Source organism: Oncorhynchus nerka, linkage group LG18, assembly GCF_034236695.1.
Source record: "Oncorhynchus nerka isolate Pitt River linkage group LG18, Oner_Uvic_2.0, whole genome shotgun sequence".
NCBI classification, from domain to species: domain Eukaryota; kingdom Metazoa; phylum Chordata; class Actinopteri; order Salmoniformes; family Salmonidae; genus Oncorhynchus; species Oncorhynchus nerka.
The window spans coordinates 53,884,687-53,902,626 of record NC_088413.1 but is presented as its reverse complement, the minus strand read 5'-3'; the positions used below and the strand labels follow the sequence as shown (position 1 = coordinate 53,902,626).

Below are 17,940 nucleotides of genomic sequence, written 5' to 3'. Positions count from 1 at the left end.
CCCCATACACAGCTGTGCTGTTCATTCTCCTGATGACTTGGAGGATGGAGAACCATTTTACAAGAGGGACTAGTAGCGCATTCTATATACAAATGATCAATACATGTTTTATCTTTATGGTAAATGTTTGCACTAACTTCTCCATTGCAGCCTGGAAGGCCTCAGCTCCTGCAGCCTGTCTATACACAGCCTCTCCCTGGGGGTCGATGACCAACATCTCACAGAAGGCACAATCCGCCGTGTGAAGAACGAAGCTGCATTCTAGTAGGACATCGAGTTCCACCTGAATGAGGAGGATGATAACCAGAGAGGAAGGGTCAGGAAGTGAGGAAGGATCAGTAAGATAACAGTTCCCCCCAGTTACCAGCAGGCATAACTCGAGCCACAAAAACAAACAAAGGCCTACCTGACATGACATTGGGGCCATTCCTGAGGTTGGATGTCCCAGTCACGTCATTTTTTCTCTCTGTCATGTATAGGTATAATTACAGTATTTCGTAAAGGTCTTTAACCTTGCTGACACTGGAGATCACACATAATGGGCAAATCAATTTGAATAATTTTACTGCATGAACAAATATTATATCACCTTTATCAATATTTCTCATATGCTACCTAAGTTTTAGATGTTTTCTCCAAATTGAGTCAATATTTGTTTAGACAACATCCTGAGTTCACAGTCAATGTCCCACAACACCACTGTAACTCTGGACCCTTTACGTACTAAATGGCAATTCTCTTGAATATCATCAATTGTACTGAATCATAAACATTATGGTGCAATGTTCAGATCTAGCCAGGTCCAGCTCTGTTATCTCCAGTTCCACTTAAACAAAAAATCCTAAAGCTGAGGTTATTGATTAAGGTCAGTGTACAGGAAACATGATTGTACCTTGTTTCCTAAGGCCCCTGCCTACATGCTAAGGATTCACTCAGGGCCAAATCATCACTTAAGACAAATCATCACTTAAAACAATCAACATAACTTTTCAACAATCAACATAACTTTTCACTGAAATAATTTATTAACTGAATGTAAGATTAACAGGTCAAGTAAACCCTTAGAGACTTCTGTTCATCAGCATTCTCACTGCTTTTGTCACGACTTCCGCCGAAGTCGGTTCCTCTCCTTGTTCGGGCGGCGTTCGGCTGTCGACGTCACCGGTCGTCTAGCCATCGCCGATCCACATTTCATTTTCCATTTGTTTTGTTTTGTTTTCCCACACACCTGGTTTACATTTCCCTCATTACTTGTCGTGTATTTAACCCTCTGTTCCCCCCATGTCTGTGTGGGGAATTGTTTATTGTCAAGATTGGCACACTTCCTGCTGGTTTGTGCCGGGTTTTGTTTTATTACCCGTGCTTTGTGGCAGCCGGTACTTTGTACTTGGGTTTTGTACTTTGTGCTGCCTCGCTTGTTCGTTGGACATTTGTTTTGTAATGAGGTTGCGTTCTGTGCAAATGATTGCCTTAGTAAAGGGCTTTGTCCACTCATCGCTGCTCTCCTGACTTCTATGCACCAGCTACACTCACCAACTGACAGCTTTTCTCTAAAAAGCAAATAAAAAAGTCCTCATGTTAGTAAACATCTTAACATTGGTGTTGCATTTATTTATTATTTAGTTACATTAAATCTGTGTAAATTTCAGAGACACGAGGATACATTGTTAGACATTATTTGGTCTTTTAGTAAGTAAAAAATTGTATTGAGACCTAAATTAGCTTGGATATTTACTCAAGGATAAAGTGGGACAGCAGTATAGGACACCAACTCAGAAACCTGCTTTACACTAATGAGAGCTTGAAGAAGTTCAGAAACGGACCTGGTCTATCTAAAATCATGTTTAATGTAATTAATTAAAGTATAGTGTAGTATGGAATAGAATATATATATTTTTTTAGATATTACAAAAATATTTATCATCCTATATTGACAAAATACAATGCAAATGAAGAATGGTCTTCACCATCAAAATGAGATATTGGTGCAGATCTTGGGGTCCCCCATGATGGGAAGCTCTGTCTCTTACGTTTAGTTGAGTTCTCTCTAGAATAAGTGTTTTGCAGATTTGTCAGTATTGATTCTTCCATTTGGCAATTGTTTTGCGTTAAAATATAATTGTCTAATGGTTTTGTTTCTCAGGGATCTTGTCTACTGTCCTGTAGCAACTTACAACAACTACCTGTTGCACGTTATGTAGGTCAATATACTGTATGAGGAATTATATCTATTCTTTGCTATAATGTTTCATACAGTTTTTGGAAAAGTTTTTTCAAAAGTATATTATAGTCATGCTGAATAAGAGTAGGATTTGGTATTCTTTTTAAAACGATTTTGGAACTTGCAGAGATCTGATACAGGTACTGATAAACTTTCAATTGAACCCTTCCTTTATATTCGAAAAAGCTAGACACGGATGATGTTCTGGGTCAATTTGACCCAGTACAGTAATAACTTTGATACATGTGCCAAAGTCATAGTCAATCAAATTATTACATTTAATGACATTTAGGACAGTTTTGCTAAATTTCAGATCACTGTCGTTTGGCCTCTGAACATCACAGGGAAACATACTTATATCCTTATGACAGTCATGGTTTGACCTTTACTGCACATGAAGCCATTTGTCTCTAGCACAAAGGTCAAATGTCAAATTGCAGGTAAAATTGCAGGACAAGTACAGAGTCAAATACAAATCAAGTACAAAGTAGTGTTTTTTGTTGTTGTTGTTTTTTTAATTTACAAGTTCATTACCCCTACCTAGAGGACTAGATGAAGGGTCATGATGATTTAAAAACAAAGTTGTATTTCAGGTCACTTCCATGTAAAAGGTCCCATGAGCCCCAACATGTGAAGTTCATAGGAGCATATCAAATTGGATGTTAATGAATGTTAATGAAAATGAAAGCTAAGAGTCTTTAAATCAAATCAAGTTTATTTGTCACGTGTGCCGAATACAACAGGTGTAGACCTTACAGTGAAATGCTTACTTACAGGCTCTAACCAATACAAGGTGTTAGGTGAACAATAGGTAAGTAAAGAAATAAAACCACAGTAAAAAGACTATAAAAGTAGCGAGGCTACATACAGTCAGGCGGATTGAGGTAGTATGTACATGTAGATGTGGTAAAATTGACTATGCATATATGATGAACAGAGAGTAGCAGTAGCATAAAAGAGGGGTTGGTGGGTGGTTGGTGGCGGGACACAATGCAGATAGCCCGGTTAGCCAATGTGCTGGAACACTGGTTGGTCGGCCCAATTGAGGTAGTATGTACATTAATATATAGTTAAAGTGACTATGCCCATATGATAAACAGAGAGTAGCAGCAGCGTAAAAACAGGGGTTGGGGGGGGGGGGGGGGGGTACACAATGCAAATAGTCCGGGTAGCCATTTGATTGCCTGTTCAGGAGTCTTATGGCTTGTGGGTAAAAACTGTTGAGAAGCCTTTTTGTCCTAGCCTTGGCACTCCGGTACCGCTTGCCATGCGGTAGTAGAGAGAACAGTCTATGACTGGGGTGGCTGGGGTCTTTGACAATTTTTAGGGCCTTCCTCTGACACCACCTGGTGTAGAGGTCCTGGCTGGCAGGCAGCTTAGCCCCAGTAATGTACTGGGCCGTACGCACTACCCTCTGTAGTGTCTTGCGATCAGAGGCAGAGCAATTGCATACCAGGCAGTGATGCAGCCAGTCAGGATGCTCTCGATGTTGCAGCTGTAGAACCTTTTGAGGATCTCAGGACCCATGCCAAATCTTTTTACTTTCCTGAGGGGGAATAGATTTGGTCATTCCCTCTTCACGACTGCCTTGGTGTGCTTGGACCATGATAGTTTGTTTGGTGATGTGGACACCAAGCAACTTGAAACTCTCAACCTGCTCCAGGAATAGGTTGTTATTCTGGCACCACCCGGCCAGGTCTCTGACCTCCTCCCTATAGGCTGTCTCGTCGTTGTCAGTGATCAGGTGATGATGGTGCCTGGCCATGCAGTCATGGGTGAACAGGAAGTACTGGAGGGGATTGAGCACGCACCCCTGTGGAGCTCCAATGTTGAGGATCAGCGTGGTAGATGTTTTGGTACCTACCCTCACCACCTGGGGCGGCCCCTCAGGAAGTCCAGGATCCAGTTGCAGAGGGAGGTGTTTAGTCCCAGGATCCTTAGCTTAGTGATGAGCTTTGAGGGTACTATGGTGTTGAACGCTGAGCTGTAGTCAATGAATAGCATTCTCACATAAGTATTCCTTTTGTCCAGGTGGGAAAGGGCAGTGTGGAGTGCAATAGAGATTGCATCACCTGTGGATCTGTTTGGGTGATATGCAAATTGGAGTGGGTCTAGGGTTTCTGGGATAATGGTGTTGATGTGAGCCATATGGGTCTGTAGTCATTTAGGCAGGTTGTCTTTGTGTTCTTGGGCACAGGGAATATGGTGGTTTGCTTGAAACATGTTGGTATTACAGACTCAATCAGGGACATGTTGAAAATGTCAGTGAAGACACCTGCCAGTTGGTCAGCACATGCCCGGAGCACACGTCCTGGTAATCCGTCTGGCCTCGCAGCCTTGTGTATGTTGACCTGTTTAAAGGTCTTACTTACGTCGGCTACGGAGAGCGTGATCACACAGTCGTCCGGAACAGCTGATGCTCTCATGTATGCCTCAGTGTTGCTTACCTCGAAGCGAGCATAGAAGTGATTTAGCTCATCTGGTAGGCTCGTGTCACTGGGCAGCTCTCGGCTGTGCTTCCCTTTGTAGCCAGTAATAGTTTGCAAGCCATGCCACATAAGACGAGCGTCGGAGCCAGTGTAGTATGATTCAATCTTAGCCCTGTATTGACGCTTTGCCTGTTTGATGGTTAGTCACTGGGCATAGCAGGATTTCTTGTAAGCTTAGAGTCCCGCACCTTGAAAGCGGCAGCTCTACCCTTTAGCTCGGTGCAAATGTTGCCTTAATCCATGGCTTCTGGTTGGGGTATGTACGTACAGTCACTGTGGGGACGATGTCCACGATGCACTTATTGATAAAGCCAGTGACTGATGTTGTGTACTCCTCAATGCCATCGGAAGAATCCCGGAACATGTTCCAGTCTGTGATAGCAAAACAGTCCTGTAGTTTAGCATCTGCTTCATCTGACCACTTTTTTTATAGACCAAGTCACTGGTGCTTCCTGCTTTAATTTTTGCTTGTAAGCAGGAATCAGAAGGATAGAGTTGTGATCGGATTTACCAAATGGAGGGCGAGGGAGAGCTTTGTTACGCGTCTCTGTGTGTGGAGTAAAGGTGATCTAGAATTTTTTTCATCTGGTTGCACATTTAACATGTTGATAGAAATTTGGTAGAACCACTTAGAGCTCCCCATCCCGGATCCGGGATCGTGACTACGGCTCAAGCTCATTAGCATTACGCACAATGCGAAAAAATATTCCTAAAAATATTTAACCTCCACACATTAACAAGTCCAATAGCTCAAATGAAAGATAAACATCTTGTTAATCTACCCAGCAAGTCAGATTTCTAAAATATTTTACGGCGAAAACATAGCACATATTTATATTAGATCACCACCGAAACAAAAGGCAAGCGGCGGCCATTTTGTCCCAGAAAAAATAAAATTTAAAAGTAGGATTAAAAAATAAATAATTCACTAACCTTTTGAAAATCTTCATCAGATGACAGTAATATTACATGTTACACAGTACATTTTTTTTTTTCAATAATATGCCATTTATATCCATAAATCTCGGTTGACAACATTTTAAAAAAAAACATGCTACTCAAATGTCCGGAGAAATTATGATAGCTCCGACAGATAACGTCAGATAACAAGCAATAGACATGACTAAATATACATGTTCTACATATATTTACAAAGATACACTTCTTCTTAATGCAACCGCTGTATTACATTTATTTTTAACGTTACAGACATCGTTCACTGGGCTATACTATGAGTCGGCGCTCAGATATTAGCATATGTCTCCTCTACGTTTGGAGTCCACAGAAACCCAAAATAAGCACATAAATATTCCCTTACCTTTGATGTTCTTCCATCAGAAGACGTAGAAGGAGTCATACTTACCCAATAAATCGTTTGGTTTCACGTTGTGTGTCCCTGTATTAGCATATGCTAACAGCTTCAGCTGAAATGCATCAAAAATTACTTCTGGTCCAGCACTCTTGCGCATTAAAACTTCCAATTTACATATTATATGTCGATTAAACTGGTCAAACGTGCAAAATCGAGTTTTATGATGTTTTTAGCATGTAGAACAAAGGACAGCGCTAACAAACCGGCTTCAAATGCTTGATCTTGGAAAAGGAACGTACTCCAAATCAGCCGCGCGCAATAGAGTGCATGTATTTCAGAGGGACACGAGCAATTTCGCTCGCCAAACGTGCAGGGCTCGTGGGATTCTCACAATGAACGCGCCATTTGAAAACAGGCATCGCGCTGAACAGATAGAGACTGTTCCTGGATCCGTAGCTGCCTGGGAAGGGTGGGGGCGATGACGTCAAAGTTGACCCAACTTTTCTATTGTTCACAGAGTGTTTGGGAGAATGGCTGCCCTGAGAGTTCTGCTTTACATACAGACATAATTTAAACGGTTTTAGAAACTTTAGAGTGTTTTCTATTCAATAATACTTTTTATATGCATATATTAGCAATTTTGGGAAAAAATATTTTCAGTTTACTATGGGTACGCACTTTCTCCAACAGGGGCAGTATAGAGGGAGAGTTCTAAGAGTTTCCCTGCATTAAAGTCTCCGGCCACTAGGAGTGCCGCCTCTGGGTGAGTGGTTTCCTGTTTGCTTGTTTCCTTATACAGCTGACTGAGTGCGGTCTTAGTGCCAGCATCTGTCTGTGTTGGTAAATAAACAGTCATGAAAAGTATAGCTGAAAACTCTCTAGGCAAGTAGTAAAATGTACTTTATATTTAGGTGAGTTTTGGAGAAATTATTTGCCTTCTGTAAATTTAAGAAACATTGAATTTTTCCTTGTAATTCCGTTAACAAAAACCAACATATCTTTAAGATATTTTCTCATTTCTCGCCCTTGTGAGGAGGGAGGACAATGAAAGTTCACAGAAATAACAAAAGTAGACCTACCAATTAGTTAGTGTTTTTACTGATATATATTCTTGTTAGTGAATTATTAACTGATTAAAACTCGTAGTTCTACCAGAATTACTGCATTTGAATTGGCTATGGGAAATCATAGTATTCACAAACCACAATTGGGTCACCTGCTACTGTCCTCCCTTCCACTGGCATACTGTTATGTTCAGCTCATAACTGTTTCTCTTTCAGTCATCTTGTGGTCAAAGTGAGAGTGTGAAAACAGTCTGGACAACCCCTCCCTTATTCTCTCTTCTCTCTCTCTCCAGTTAATGTTACCTCTCCAGGGTCTTCCTGACTCCTACCCATGAGCCCCCTCTCTTTCCATTTACTGTAACCAGCATCCAAACACACACTTGACCATCATTGGATGTCCATGGACATTGAAAAGTAGTTGAAATTTGGTCATTCAGCTCTGGTCTTGACTTCAACGTCCACAGTAGTTGATCTTTGACCTTAATTTGGCCCAAACATAGATATCCATGACTGGAGACTGGACCAAATCTGAACCAATCACAGAAGTCCATGTTTCACAAGTTTGGACAGCACAGCACAGGAAAGTAAAGAACAGTAGAGTATAGTTCAGTATGCCACGCTGATTCTCAACACGGGGGCCCCTCAGGGGTGCGGGCTCAGTCCCCTCCTGCAATCCCTGTTCACCCATGACTGCATGGCAGGGCACGACTCCAACACCATCATTAAGTTTGCAGACGACACAACAGTGGTAGGCCTGATCACTGACAACGATGAGACAGCCTATAGGGACGAGGTCAGAGACCTGGCCATGTGGGGCCAGGATAACCATCTCTCCCTCAACGTGATCAAGACAAAGAAGATGATCGTCGACAACAGGAAAAGGATGAACGAGCATGCCCCCATTCTCATCGATGGTGCTGTAGTGGAGCAGTTTGAGAGCTTCAAGTTGCTTGGCGTCCACATCACCAACAAACTATCATGGTCCAAACACACCAAGACAGTCGTGACGAGGGCATGACAAAACCTATTCCCTCTCAGGAGACTGAAAATATATGGCATGGGTCCTCAGATCCTCAAATAGTTCTACAGCTGCACCATCAAGAGCATGGTTGCATCACTGCCTGGTATGGCAACTGCTCGGCCTCCGACCGCAAGGCACTACAGAGGGTAATGCATATGTCCCAGTGCATCACGGGGGCCAAGCTTCCTGCCATCCAGGACCTCAATACCAGGCAGTGTCAGAGGAAGGCCCTAAAAATTGTCAAAGACTCCAGTCACCCAAGTCATAGACTATTCTCTTTTCTACCGCACGGCAAGTGGTACTGGAGCACCAAGTCTTGGTTCAAAAGGCTTCTTAGCAGCTTCTACACCCAAGCCATTAGACTCTGAAACAGCTAATCAAACGGCTGCCCAGACTATTTGCATTGCCCCCTCCCCCCTCTTTTACGCTGCTGCTACTCTCTGTTCATTATCTATGCATAGTCACTTTAATTCTACCTACATGTACATATTACCTCAGTAACCTCGACTAACCTGTGCCCCCGCACATTGAGTCTGTACCGGTAACCCCTGTATATAGCCTCGCTACTGTTGTTTTACTGCTCCTCTTCAATTATTAGGTATTTCTATTTTTTACTTAACACTTATTTTTCTTCAAACTGCATTGTTGGTTAAGGGCTTGTAAGTCACTGTAAGGTCTTCACCTGTTGTATTCTGCGTACGTGACAAATCAAATTTGAACACTGAAGAATACATTAATTGCACTATAACGGTGACAAACGGTAAACACAAACTGTTGGGGCCTACATCAAGATGTTCCAACAGCAGAGTCTCAACAGCAGTCCCAACACCTTACCACTGCTACACCTGGCTATCAGCGAAGTCTTGTCTAGCTGCGAAACAGTTCATTTAGCCTCATTTACTGACTTAAAAAAAAAATGGATATGGCTGACTTGCTTAAACAAATGTAGTTTCTACTGACAATTGAGATGTACAAACTATGGCATAAGGGGATGACGAGCGGATAAAAGGCAATCCGTAACTTCGGTTAAGACAATGGGTGAACTAGGACAGACGTAATCAATATAACTATTTGTTCAGCACTTTTGAAATGTACAGCGACAGAATTCAGAATATGGGCCGTTCTTACAGTGTTCTCTCTGTACACCAAGTCAGAACCATAGGATGGATAAATAAATGCGGCATATAAGCAGACAATGAAAGCTCTTAAAACCTGTTAGGGATGATGCGAATTTTCGCAGCTTTTTGTAAAAAATCGCGCAACATTTCAACGTCCTGCTACTCATGCCAGGAATATAGTATATGCATATGATAAGTATGTGTGTATAGAAAACACTCTGAAGTCTCTAAAACTGGTTAAATTGTGTCTGTGGCTATAACAGAACGTGTTTAGGAGTAAAAATCCCAGGGAAAACTGTTCTCCAAAAACACAAAAAAAATATTAATCCGCCAGTCAATGTATTGTCTAAGCCCTAAGGCGACAGACAAAAAACGAGGTCCCCATTACAATGCCTACAGCTTCCACACGATGTCGCCAGTACTGGCATTTTTTGGCTGCTTTATCCTTGGTTAGATGACGTATAGGCACTTCCCTTCTTGGGGCTCACCACAGGATGTTATGAAAGTGAAAACATGGAGTATGATTTCAAGACTTGCTGCTATCGAATACAGATCGCCCCGTGATCAATTTGATAGATTATTAACGTTTATTAATACCTAAAGTTGGTTTAGAAAAGTCGTTTGAAGTGATTTGTAAAAGTTTATAGGCAACTTTTGTAATTTAAAAAAGTGACGTTGCGTCTTGTAAAGCGGAATTTTCCTGGATCAGACAGGCCTTCATGAAATGACATTTTGGGTATACAATGACGGATTTAATCGGGAAAAAGACCCAATTGTGATGTTTATGTGACATATGAGTGCCAACAGAGAAGCTCGTCAAAGGTAATAAATGTTTTATATTTTATTTCTGCGTTTTGTGTAGCCCCGGCGACCGCAAAATCTGTTGTTTAGCTGACGTTCTGGTATTTTGGGGGGTGCATGCTATCAGATAATAGCTTCTCATGCTTTCGCCGAAAAGCATTTTACAAATCTGACTTGGTGGCTAGATTCACAACGAGTGTAGCTTTAATTCAATACCTTGCATGTGTGTTTTAATGAAAGTTTGAGTTTTATCGAAAACTATAGGTGGCGCTCTGAAATTTCCGCTGATTGATGTTCCTGCACTGGGATTACATTCTGCATCATCCCTAACAGGTTATTAAAATATTTGATAATTATATGTTCACCACCAAGTCAGAACAGTAGGCAAAAATAAGAGGGGAAAATAGACCAAATGATTAGGGTGAGGCACATGGGCTACTAACAGCTTTCTACACAACATACACTTAGTATTATTTTCTTACCTAAAGTATACATATCTCCCTGGCATATTACATCATTTATGCAGCAGCCTACAAAACATTTTTGGACCTTGTTGTGCTGTGCTCACTTGAACAGGGAAATGGCACGGCGGTCCTTCGTGGGCAAATTTTGTCATCAAACTTTGTCATCAAAGTATGGGGCATTCAAGACAACTGACAACTCTGAAATAAACAAGGTCAAATCATGATGACGTCGGTGAGCTTCAGGTCTTAGCTGTAGAAAGAGGCCCGAGTTCCCGATTTACAATTCCAAGTTGGATGACAGTTCAAAATGTATTTTCCCAGTCGGAGCTCGCTTTCCCAGTTGTCTTGAACTCAATGTCAGATTTCCCAGTTCCGAGTTAAGTTGTTTTGAGCTTAGCATATATCATACTGGATTGACAGCATGGCCAATGTTGAAAATTTATCGTTCAGGCTCCCGAGTGGCGCAGCGGCCTAAGGCACTGCATCTCAGTGCTTGAGGCGTCACTACAGACACTCTGGTTAGAATCCAGGTTGTATCACAACTGGCCGTGATTGGGAGTCCCATAGGGTGGCGAACAATTGGCCCAGCATCGTCTGGGTTTGGCCGATGTAGGCCGTCATTGTAAATAAGAATTTGTTCTTAACTGTTAAAATAGTTCAAATAAAATAATTAATAAAAAATAAGCTTGGCAAAGAGAACCTTAAACTCAGACTTCGGACCACACAGCCACTCCACTGAATTACAGGCTAGTGATTGCTTTGCAATGCTTGCATTTAGCCAGTAATTCCTTCCAAACCACTCATTGTTGATTTTGCGATTTCTAACTTCTGTAATGTTTATGGCCGATGACCACCGATACGTTTTATCAATAATTTCTCTTTATATGAAAAGGATTAAAAAGCATTTGCAAGTAGAATGTCAACTTGATTCATGATGTCTCCTTGCTTGCTAGCTAAGATTTTGATGATGTTGAGTCCAATCAAAGCTACTGTAGATATAACATGATTTGACATAATTTTATGTGGCCAATGACCTCGAGCCTTCTTGGATTGGCACTTCTAATGTAACTCTATGGCAGCACTCAATGGGGCTTGAATTTCGAGCTCTATCCTTAGATTTGGAGGTGACGTAGTGTCCCCATGAGTGACAGAACACTGAGCCAATCACGGCACAACTAGAGAACATTACCCAATCACGGCGCAGCTAGAGAACATTAAACGCCTACGCTCCGTATTTTCCGCTGGCTGCCCGACCACCACAAAAAGCACTGAGCTAGGCTGAAACACCTGCATTTTGGAGCTGCCTTACACAAGAAAGCAACAAAGAGACCATGTTCGTAGGCGGCCTTTTTAACTCAATGTTTTACATTGTTTGCAAGCTAATATGTGACGCGTACTCATGCGTGTCACACCTGCCCTGAATGATAGGTCGTCACTGACAATAACCTAATACACAAGGCCAAATATACAATGGAGTTGCTTACCAAGACAACATTGAATGTTCCCGAGTGGCCAATTTACAGTTTTGACTTAAATCGGCTTTAAAATCTATGGCAAGACTTGAAAATGGTTGTCTAGCAATGATCAACCACCATCTTGACAGAGTTTGAAGAATTTAAATAATAATGTGCAAATATTGTACAATCCAGGTGTGCAAAGGTCTTAAAGACTTACCAAGTAAGACTCACAGCTGTAGTTGTTGCCAAAAGTGATTCTAACTCAGGGGTGTGAACACTTATTTCTGGATTCCATTTTCAATACATTCGCAAACATTTCACTTCGTCGTTATTGGGTATTGTGTGTAGATGGGTGAGAATTTTTATCAATTTTGAATTCAACAAAATGTGGAATAAGTCAAGGGGTATGAATACTTTCTGAAGGCACTGTACATACTATTGAAAAGTCATTCACAATGGTGGTGCCAATCTGGTTATGGTGGTGCCAATCTGAGACTCAGCAGAGAGTCAGAATTTTTACTCAGCAGAGAAAATTATCCTCAGACATATTGTCACGATCGTCGTATGAAGCGGACCAAAGCGCAGCGTGGTATGTGTTCATGATGATTTTTTAATTAAAGAAATCACTGAAGACTGAATACAAAACAATAAACGAATAACAACCGTGAAGCTATAATGAGAACTGTGCTGACACAAGCAACTAACATAGACAATCACCCACAAAAAAACAATGAAACCCAGGCTACCTAAGTATGATTCTCAATCAGAGACAACTAATGACACCTGCCTCTGAGAACCATACTAGGCCGAAACATAGAAATCCCCAAATCATAGAAAATAACATAGACTGCCCACCCCAACTCACGCCCTGACCATACTAAATAACGACAAAGCAAAGGAAATAAAGGTCAGAACGTGACAGTACCCCCCCCCCCAAAGGTGCGGTCTCCGGCCACAAAACCTGAACCTATAGGGGAGGGTCTGGGTGGGCGTCTGTCTGCGGTGGCGGCTCTGGCACGGGACGTGGACCCCACTTCAACACAGTCTTTCTCCGCCTCATTGTTCGCCTCCGTGGCATCCTAAACACGGCGACCCTCGTCGCCGACCTCGGACTGGGGACCCTAGAAATGGGTCCTGAATGGACGGGAGATTCCGGCAGCGCTGGGGTGAAGGATGACTCCGGCGGCGCCTCTGGACTGAGGGGCGGAAGCTCTGGCAGCGCTGGACTGAGGAGCTCTGTAGGGATGAGACGGAGAGACAGCCTGGTGCGGGGCGCTGCCACCGGAGGGCTGATGCGTGGAGGTGGTACTGGATAGACCGGACCGTGCAGGCGCACTGTAGCTCTTGAGTACCGAGCCTGCCCAACCTTACCTGGTTGAATGCTCCCGGTCGCCCTGCCAGTGCGGCGAGGTGGAATAGCCCGCACTGGGCTGTGCTGGCGAACCGGGGACACCATGCTTAAGGCTGGTGCCATGTACGCCGGCCCAAGGAGACCAGATGCGTAGAGCCGGCTTTATGACACCTGGCTCGATGCCCACTCTAGCCCGGCCGATGTGAGGAGCTGGTATGTACCGCACCTCTCTCTCGCCCAGTCACAGGAAGCACAGATATTCTCCTGGCTGTGCCCAGGGTCATTTACCGTCCAACTCGTCCTCCCATGTCCATTCCTCCTTGCGCTGCTCCTGCTGCAGCTGCCTGTCACCATGCCGCTTGGTCCTTGGTTGGTGGGTGATTCTGTCACGATCGTCGTATGAAGCGGACCAAAGCACAGCGTGGTATGTGTTCATGATGATTTTTTTATTAAAGAAAGCACTGACCACTGAATACAAACGATACAAAACAATAAACGAATAATGACCGTGAAGCTATAATGAGACCTGTGCTGACACAAACAACTAGCATAGACAATCACCCACAAACAAACAGTGAAACCCAGGCTACCTAAGTATGATTCTCAATCAGAGACAACTAATGACACCTGCCTCTGATTGAGAACCATACTAGGCCGAAACATAGAAATCCCCAAATCATAGAAAAAACATAGACTGCCCACCCCAACTCACGCCCTGACCATACTAAATAACGACAAAGCAAAGGAAATAAAGGTCAGAACGTGACACATATATTCTGTAAAATAAATCATAGATTTTTGTCTACTGGGGCCACCTCTAGGAAGAGTTGCAGGAACACAGTGACTTTCTCCAACAGTCCAGGGCACAGTTTGAAGTGGATGAAGGGTACATAAACCAAAACACCACTAAAGATAAACAAGGTGACATAGAGGTACTCTATCGCGGGGTTGTCAATTATAGGTGCCAGCACAAGGAAAATGGCTGCGATGATGACCAAGATGGGGATTACAATGGGAACCTGGTTGAACAAACAAAAACAATGGTACGCTCACAAGAGGGGTGGGCAGCAGATGGGACCATTTGGGTAATTAAATAGTTAGAAACCAATGTCTTGTTCAAATGGAAACAGAAATAAAAGTAGAAATGATATGTCCTATGAGACTCACCCTATATGGCCTGGGAAGTTCAGGTTTCTTGATCTTGAGGTAGAGGAGTCCAGACAGAGTGATTGCATAGAAGAACCAGGCAGTGAAACTGGCAATATCAATGCAGAGGGATGGAAGATATATAAAGCAGCAACATGTATTGAGCCATTTTAAAGTCAAAGCATAAACTACCTGAAGAAGTTGACAATGCTCTGAAAGTCACCAGGGATGAGAACCAGGAGTGAGATAGCCGTGGTGAAGATCAGGGCTGGAGAGGGGGTCAGTCGATTCACATGGGCCATGGACAGAATTTCAGGCTGGGGTAGGAAAAAAACACAAATGTTGACATAGAAAACTACTACTTACATAAAAAAAAAAAGTTTGTTAAAATGGTCTGTCTCTTGAATGTGTTTCTCACCATGTGTCCCTCTCTTGCAGCCACAAAGCACACCCGGCCGCCACTAAAGAATGTTCCATTCAGGGAGCCGAAAGCAGACAAAGCGGCTGCGATAGACATCACCCATCCCCAGCTCCCGAGCACCTTATTCCTGTTGACGACAACAAGGTCATTTGTCAGCTCACCACAAATGTAAAGAAATGAGAGAGAGGTGTGTGGAGTCAAGCTCTCTCACCCCCAGGTGACAGCCACTGCATTCGACGACATCAGTTCTCTTGGCGTCATGACAGCCAGGTAGCTCACATTGACTAGTAGATACAGCATGGTTACCGTGGGGATGGCAATTATAACTGCCCTGGGCAGATTTACCTGAGAGCATGCAAGGTGGAGAAAGATAGTTCAAGTCCTTAGGATCATGTAAGGAAATACATTACTTATTACAGTGCATTCTTACCTCAGGTCTTTTCAACTCTTCTGTCACATAGTTCAAGTTGTACCAGCCAGCAAAGGACCAGAGGCCTTGGTAAAAAGCTATCCCTATGGAGCTCAAACCCAAGTTCGTACCATCAAAAGCATTTTGTTGTACAGCAACATTTCCCTGTGCAATTATCACTATCCCTCCAATTACTATAACCATCAATGCAAATAGCTTAGCCACCAAGAAGACCACCTGAATTCTCATGGCTAAACGTACATTCAAGATGTTTGCCATGGCTACAACCATGATGGCTGCAACAGCAGCACACTTCACTATTAGCTGAGGAGGAGAACAGTCTTGGTAGAAAGGTGCCACAGCATATTCTGCAAAACTGAGGGATATTGCTGCAATGCTTGCTGGTTTCACCACTAGTAGGAAGTTGAAGGCCACAAAGAAGGCAGGAAACTGTCCATAGATTCGAAGAATGTAGATAAAGTCCCCTCCTGATTCTTTAATAATGGTTCCTAGCTCAGCATATGAGAGTGCCCCCAGCATGACTACAAGGCCAGACAATGCCCAAATGATCAGGCTTGCCCCTGGACTTCCAATGTAAGACAGCACAAACTGAGGGGACATGAATATTCCCGATCCAATCATGGTTCCTGCTACCAATGACACAGCACTGACTAAACCCAACTCGCGCTTCAGTTGAATCCTCTCTGTTTCTGTTTCTGCCATGGACAAACGCCAAATTTATACAAACAACAGGAGAATCTGTTGTCAACGATAGATCCTCTCTTCTTTTAGTCAAGAACAATTATGACAAAGACCTGGCAAATCTTTGATGCTGGGTGTAAAGTCCTTAGTTAATATTAACTTCTCAGGTTGAATAAAGTATGGTGTTGTGTCATCTTTGTTTATAGCTGTAAAAGGGTTCCCATAAAGATTACACCCTCCCCTAGGAGAGGGAGAAAAGGGGATGCTATGTCATCGTACAGTTACATTATTCCTTTAAATGTTTATGGATGGCGTAGAAATTCCTTCTCTTTCCCCGAGGGTTGGAAAAATTGTTATATGTGTTGGTGCTAAAGCCACCTGAAATTGCTGACAGAAGCCATGTGAATATAGAAATGACAGCTGAGTGTAGACTTGCCCCCTAGCTGATGATGTTGATCTGCAGACATACTGGCATACTGTCATACTGGATAAAGTAATCCTTCTCACCCCCCCCCCCCCCTTAAAAGATTTAGATGCACTATTGTAAAGTGGCTGTTCCACTGGATGTCTTAAGGTGAACGCACCAATTTGTAAGTCGCTCTGGATAAGAGCGTCTGCTAAATGACTTAAATGTAAATGTAAATGTCTTTCCACCTGGATCAGTCTATCAAATGCAATCTAGATAAGGGCACACAGTATCGCTGTCTGTGGGATTGTTCAAATATCAAAGCACTTTGTCAGGCTGCGATAAAGTATACTCTTTGTCAGGTATTGGTGCAGTTGATTTTCCTGCATATTCTATACTCAGTATTTTTGGTTTGTTTCATGTGGCCTGTAACCTCAGTAGTACAAAAAATGAAATGGTCTATTTTCCCTACTCCAGGTAAAACATACAATTGTAGCACTCTAGAAACATCCAGACAAAACAATATCAAAATGTTTAATTGTTCCTTACCTCAGGCCGTTTTAGTTCTTCTGTGACATAATTCAAAGTGTTCCAGCCATCATAGGACCACAGGCCCTGATAAAGAGAAATCCCAATGGAACTGATTTCCACATTGGTCCCTTTAAAGGAATCCTCAAAGTTTTCAGTGTTCCCCTTGAAAAGCAGCACCACACCTCCAATAATTATCACTGCCAAGGCCACCAGCTTGATCACCATGGAAAATACCTGGATGAACATAGCCAGACGTACATTCATACTGTTCACAATTGCTAACACCAAAATCCCTGCTGCAGCCACACACTTAACCACCAGCTCTGGAGGGGTACAGTCATGGTAGAAAGGAGCCACTGCATATTCAGCAAAGCTCAGTGCTATCCCTGTTGCACTGGCAGGTCTCATCACGATGACGAAGCTAAAGACAAACATGAAGGCAACTACTTGGCCAAAAATCCGCAGAATATATATGTACTCTGCCCCAGATTCAGAAATGACAGTGCCCAGTTCAGCATAGCAGAGGGAACCCAACGTGGCCAGCAGACCACAGGCTGCCCAGATCACCAGGCTGGCTCCTGGGCTTCCTATGTTGACCAGCACAGACTGAGGGGACATAAAAATTCCAGATCCCATCATGGTCCCGGCAATGAATGAGATAGCACCAATAAGCCCCACTTCACGCTTCAAGCTGAGTTTCTGTGTTTTAGCTGCCATCCTGAGACTTGGTAGTAGATCTATTCTCAACAGATATGTTTTACCAATAATGAGGTCCAAACTGGGGGAGAGGCATAAATGTTTTGTCCTTATCGTACAAGGTCACACCTACTATTACATCAGTTAACTATTACTAGACTGGGGCTGAGTTGAATCAGGGCTATCGGCTTTATTCTACGAGGAAACTTTAGTCTACTAAAGAAGAAAGAAACATACCAGGAATATATATACCCATATACTATAATGTCAAACATTCTGGAACAGTAGTAATACCTCAAATAGCTCAGGAGGGTGGTTCACTAAAATGTAT

At 42.9% G+C, this 17,940-nt stretch overlaps 1 protein-coding gene and 1 pseudogene across 3 annotated transcripts; both read right to left on the bottom strand.

Moving 5' to 3' along the window:
• LOC115146096 (apolipoprotein B-100-like) overlaps positions 1-13,531 on the bottom strand; it is a 32,946-nt pseudogene extending 19,415 nt beyond the window's left edge.
• A 192-nt stretch (positions 13,532-13,723) lies between these two features.
• Positions 13,724-17,673, bottom strand: LOC115146619 (b(0,+)-type amino acid transporter 1-like). 3 transcript variants are annotated; one of them, XM_029688688.2, is made up of 6 exons: positions 16,932-17,673; positions 15,077-15,210; positions 14,863-14,992; positions 14,637-14,761; positions 14,466-14,553; positions 13,724-14,317 (listed from the first exon to the last, which is right to left on the bottom strand). In XM_029688688.2, exons 1-6 carry the CDS (start codon positions 17,628-17,630, stop codon positions 14,087-14,089), a joined length of 1,407 nt encoding a protein of 468 aa, XP_029544548.1. In that variant the 5' UTR covers positions 17,631-17,673; the 3' UTR covers positions 13,724-14,086. The 3 variants fall into 3 exon arrangements, with proteins under 3 accessions (XP_029544548.1, XP_029544547.1, XP_029544549.1); XM_029688687.2 differs by lacking the exon at positions 16,932-17,673 and adding an exon at positions 15,296-16,097; XM_029688689.2 differs by lacking the exon at positions 16,932-17,673 and adding an exon at positions 15,296-16,098 and having other exon boundaries at positions 14,218-14,317; positions 14,466-14,498.
• Between the last annotated feature and the right edge of the window lie 267 nt (positions 17,674-17,940).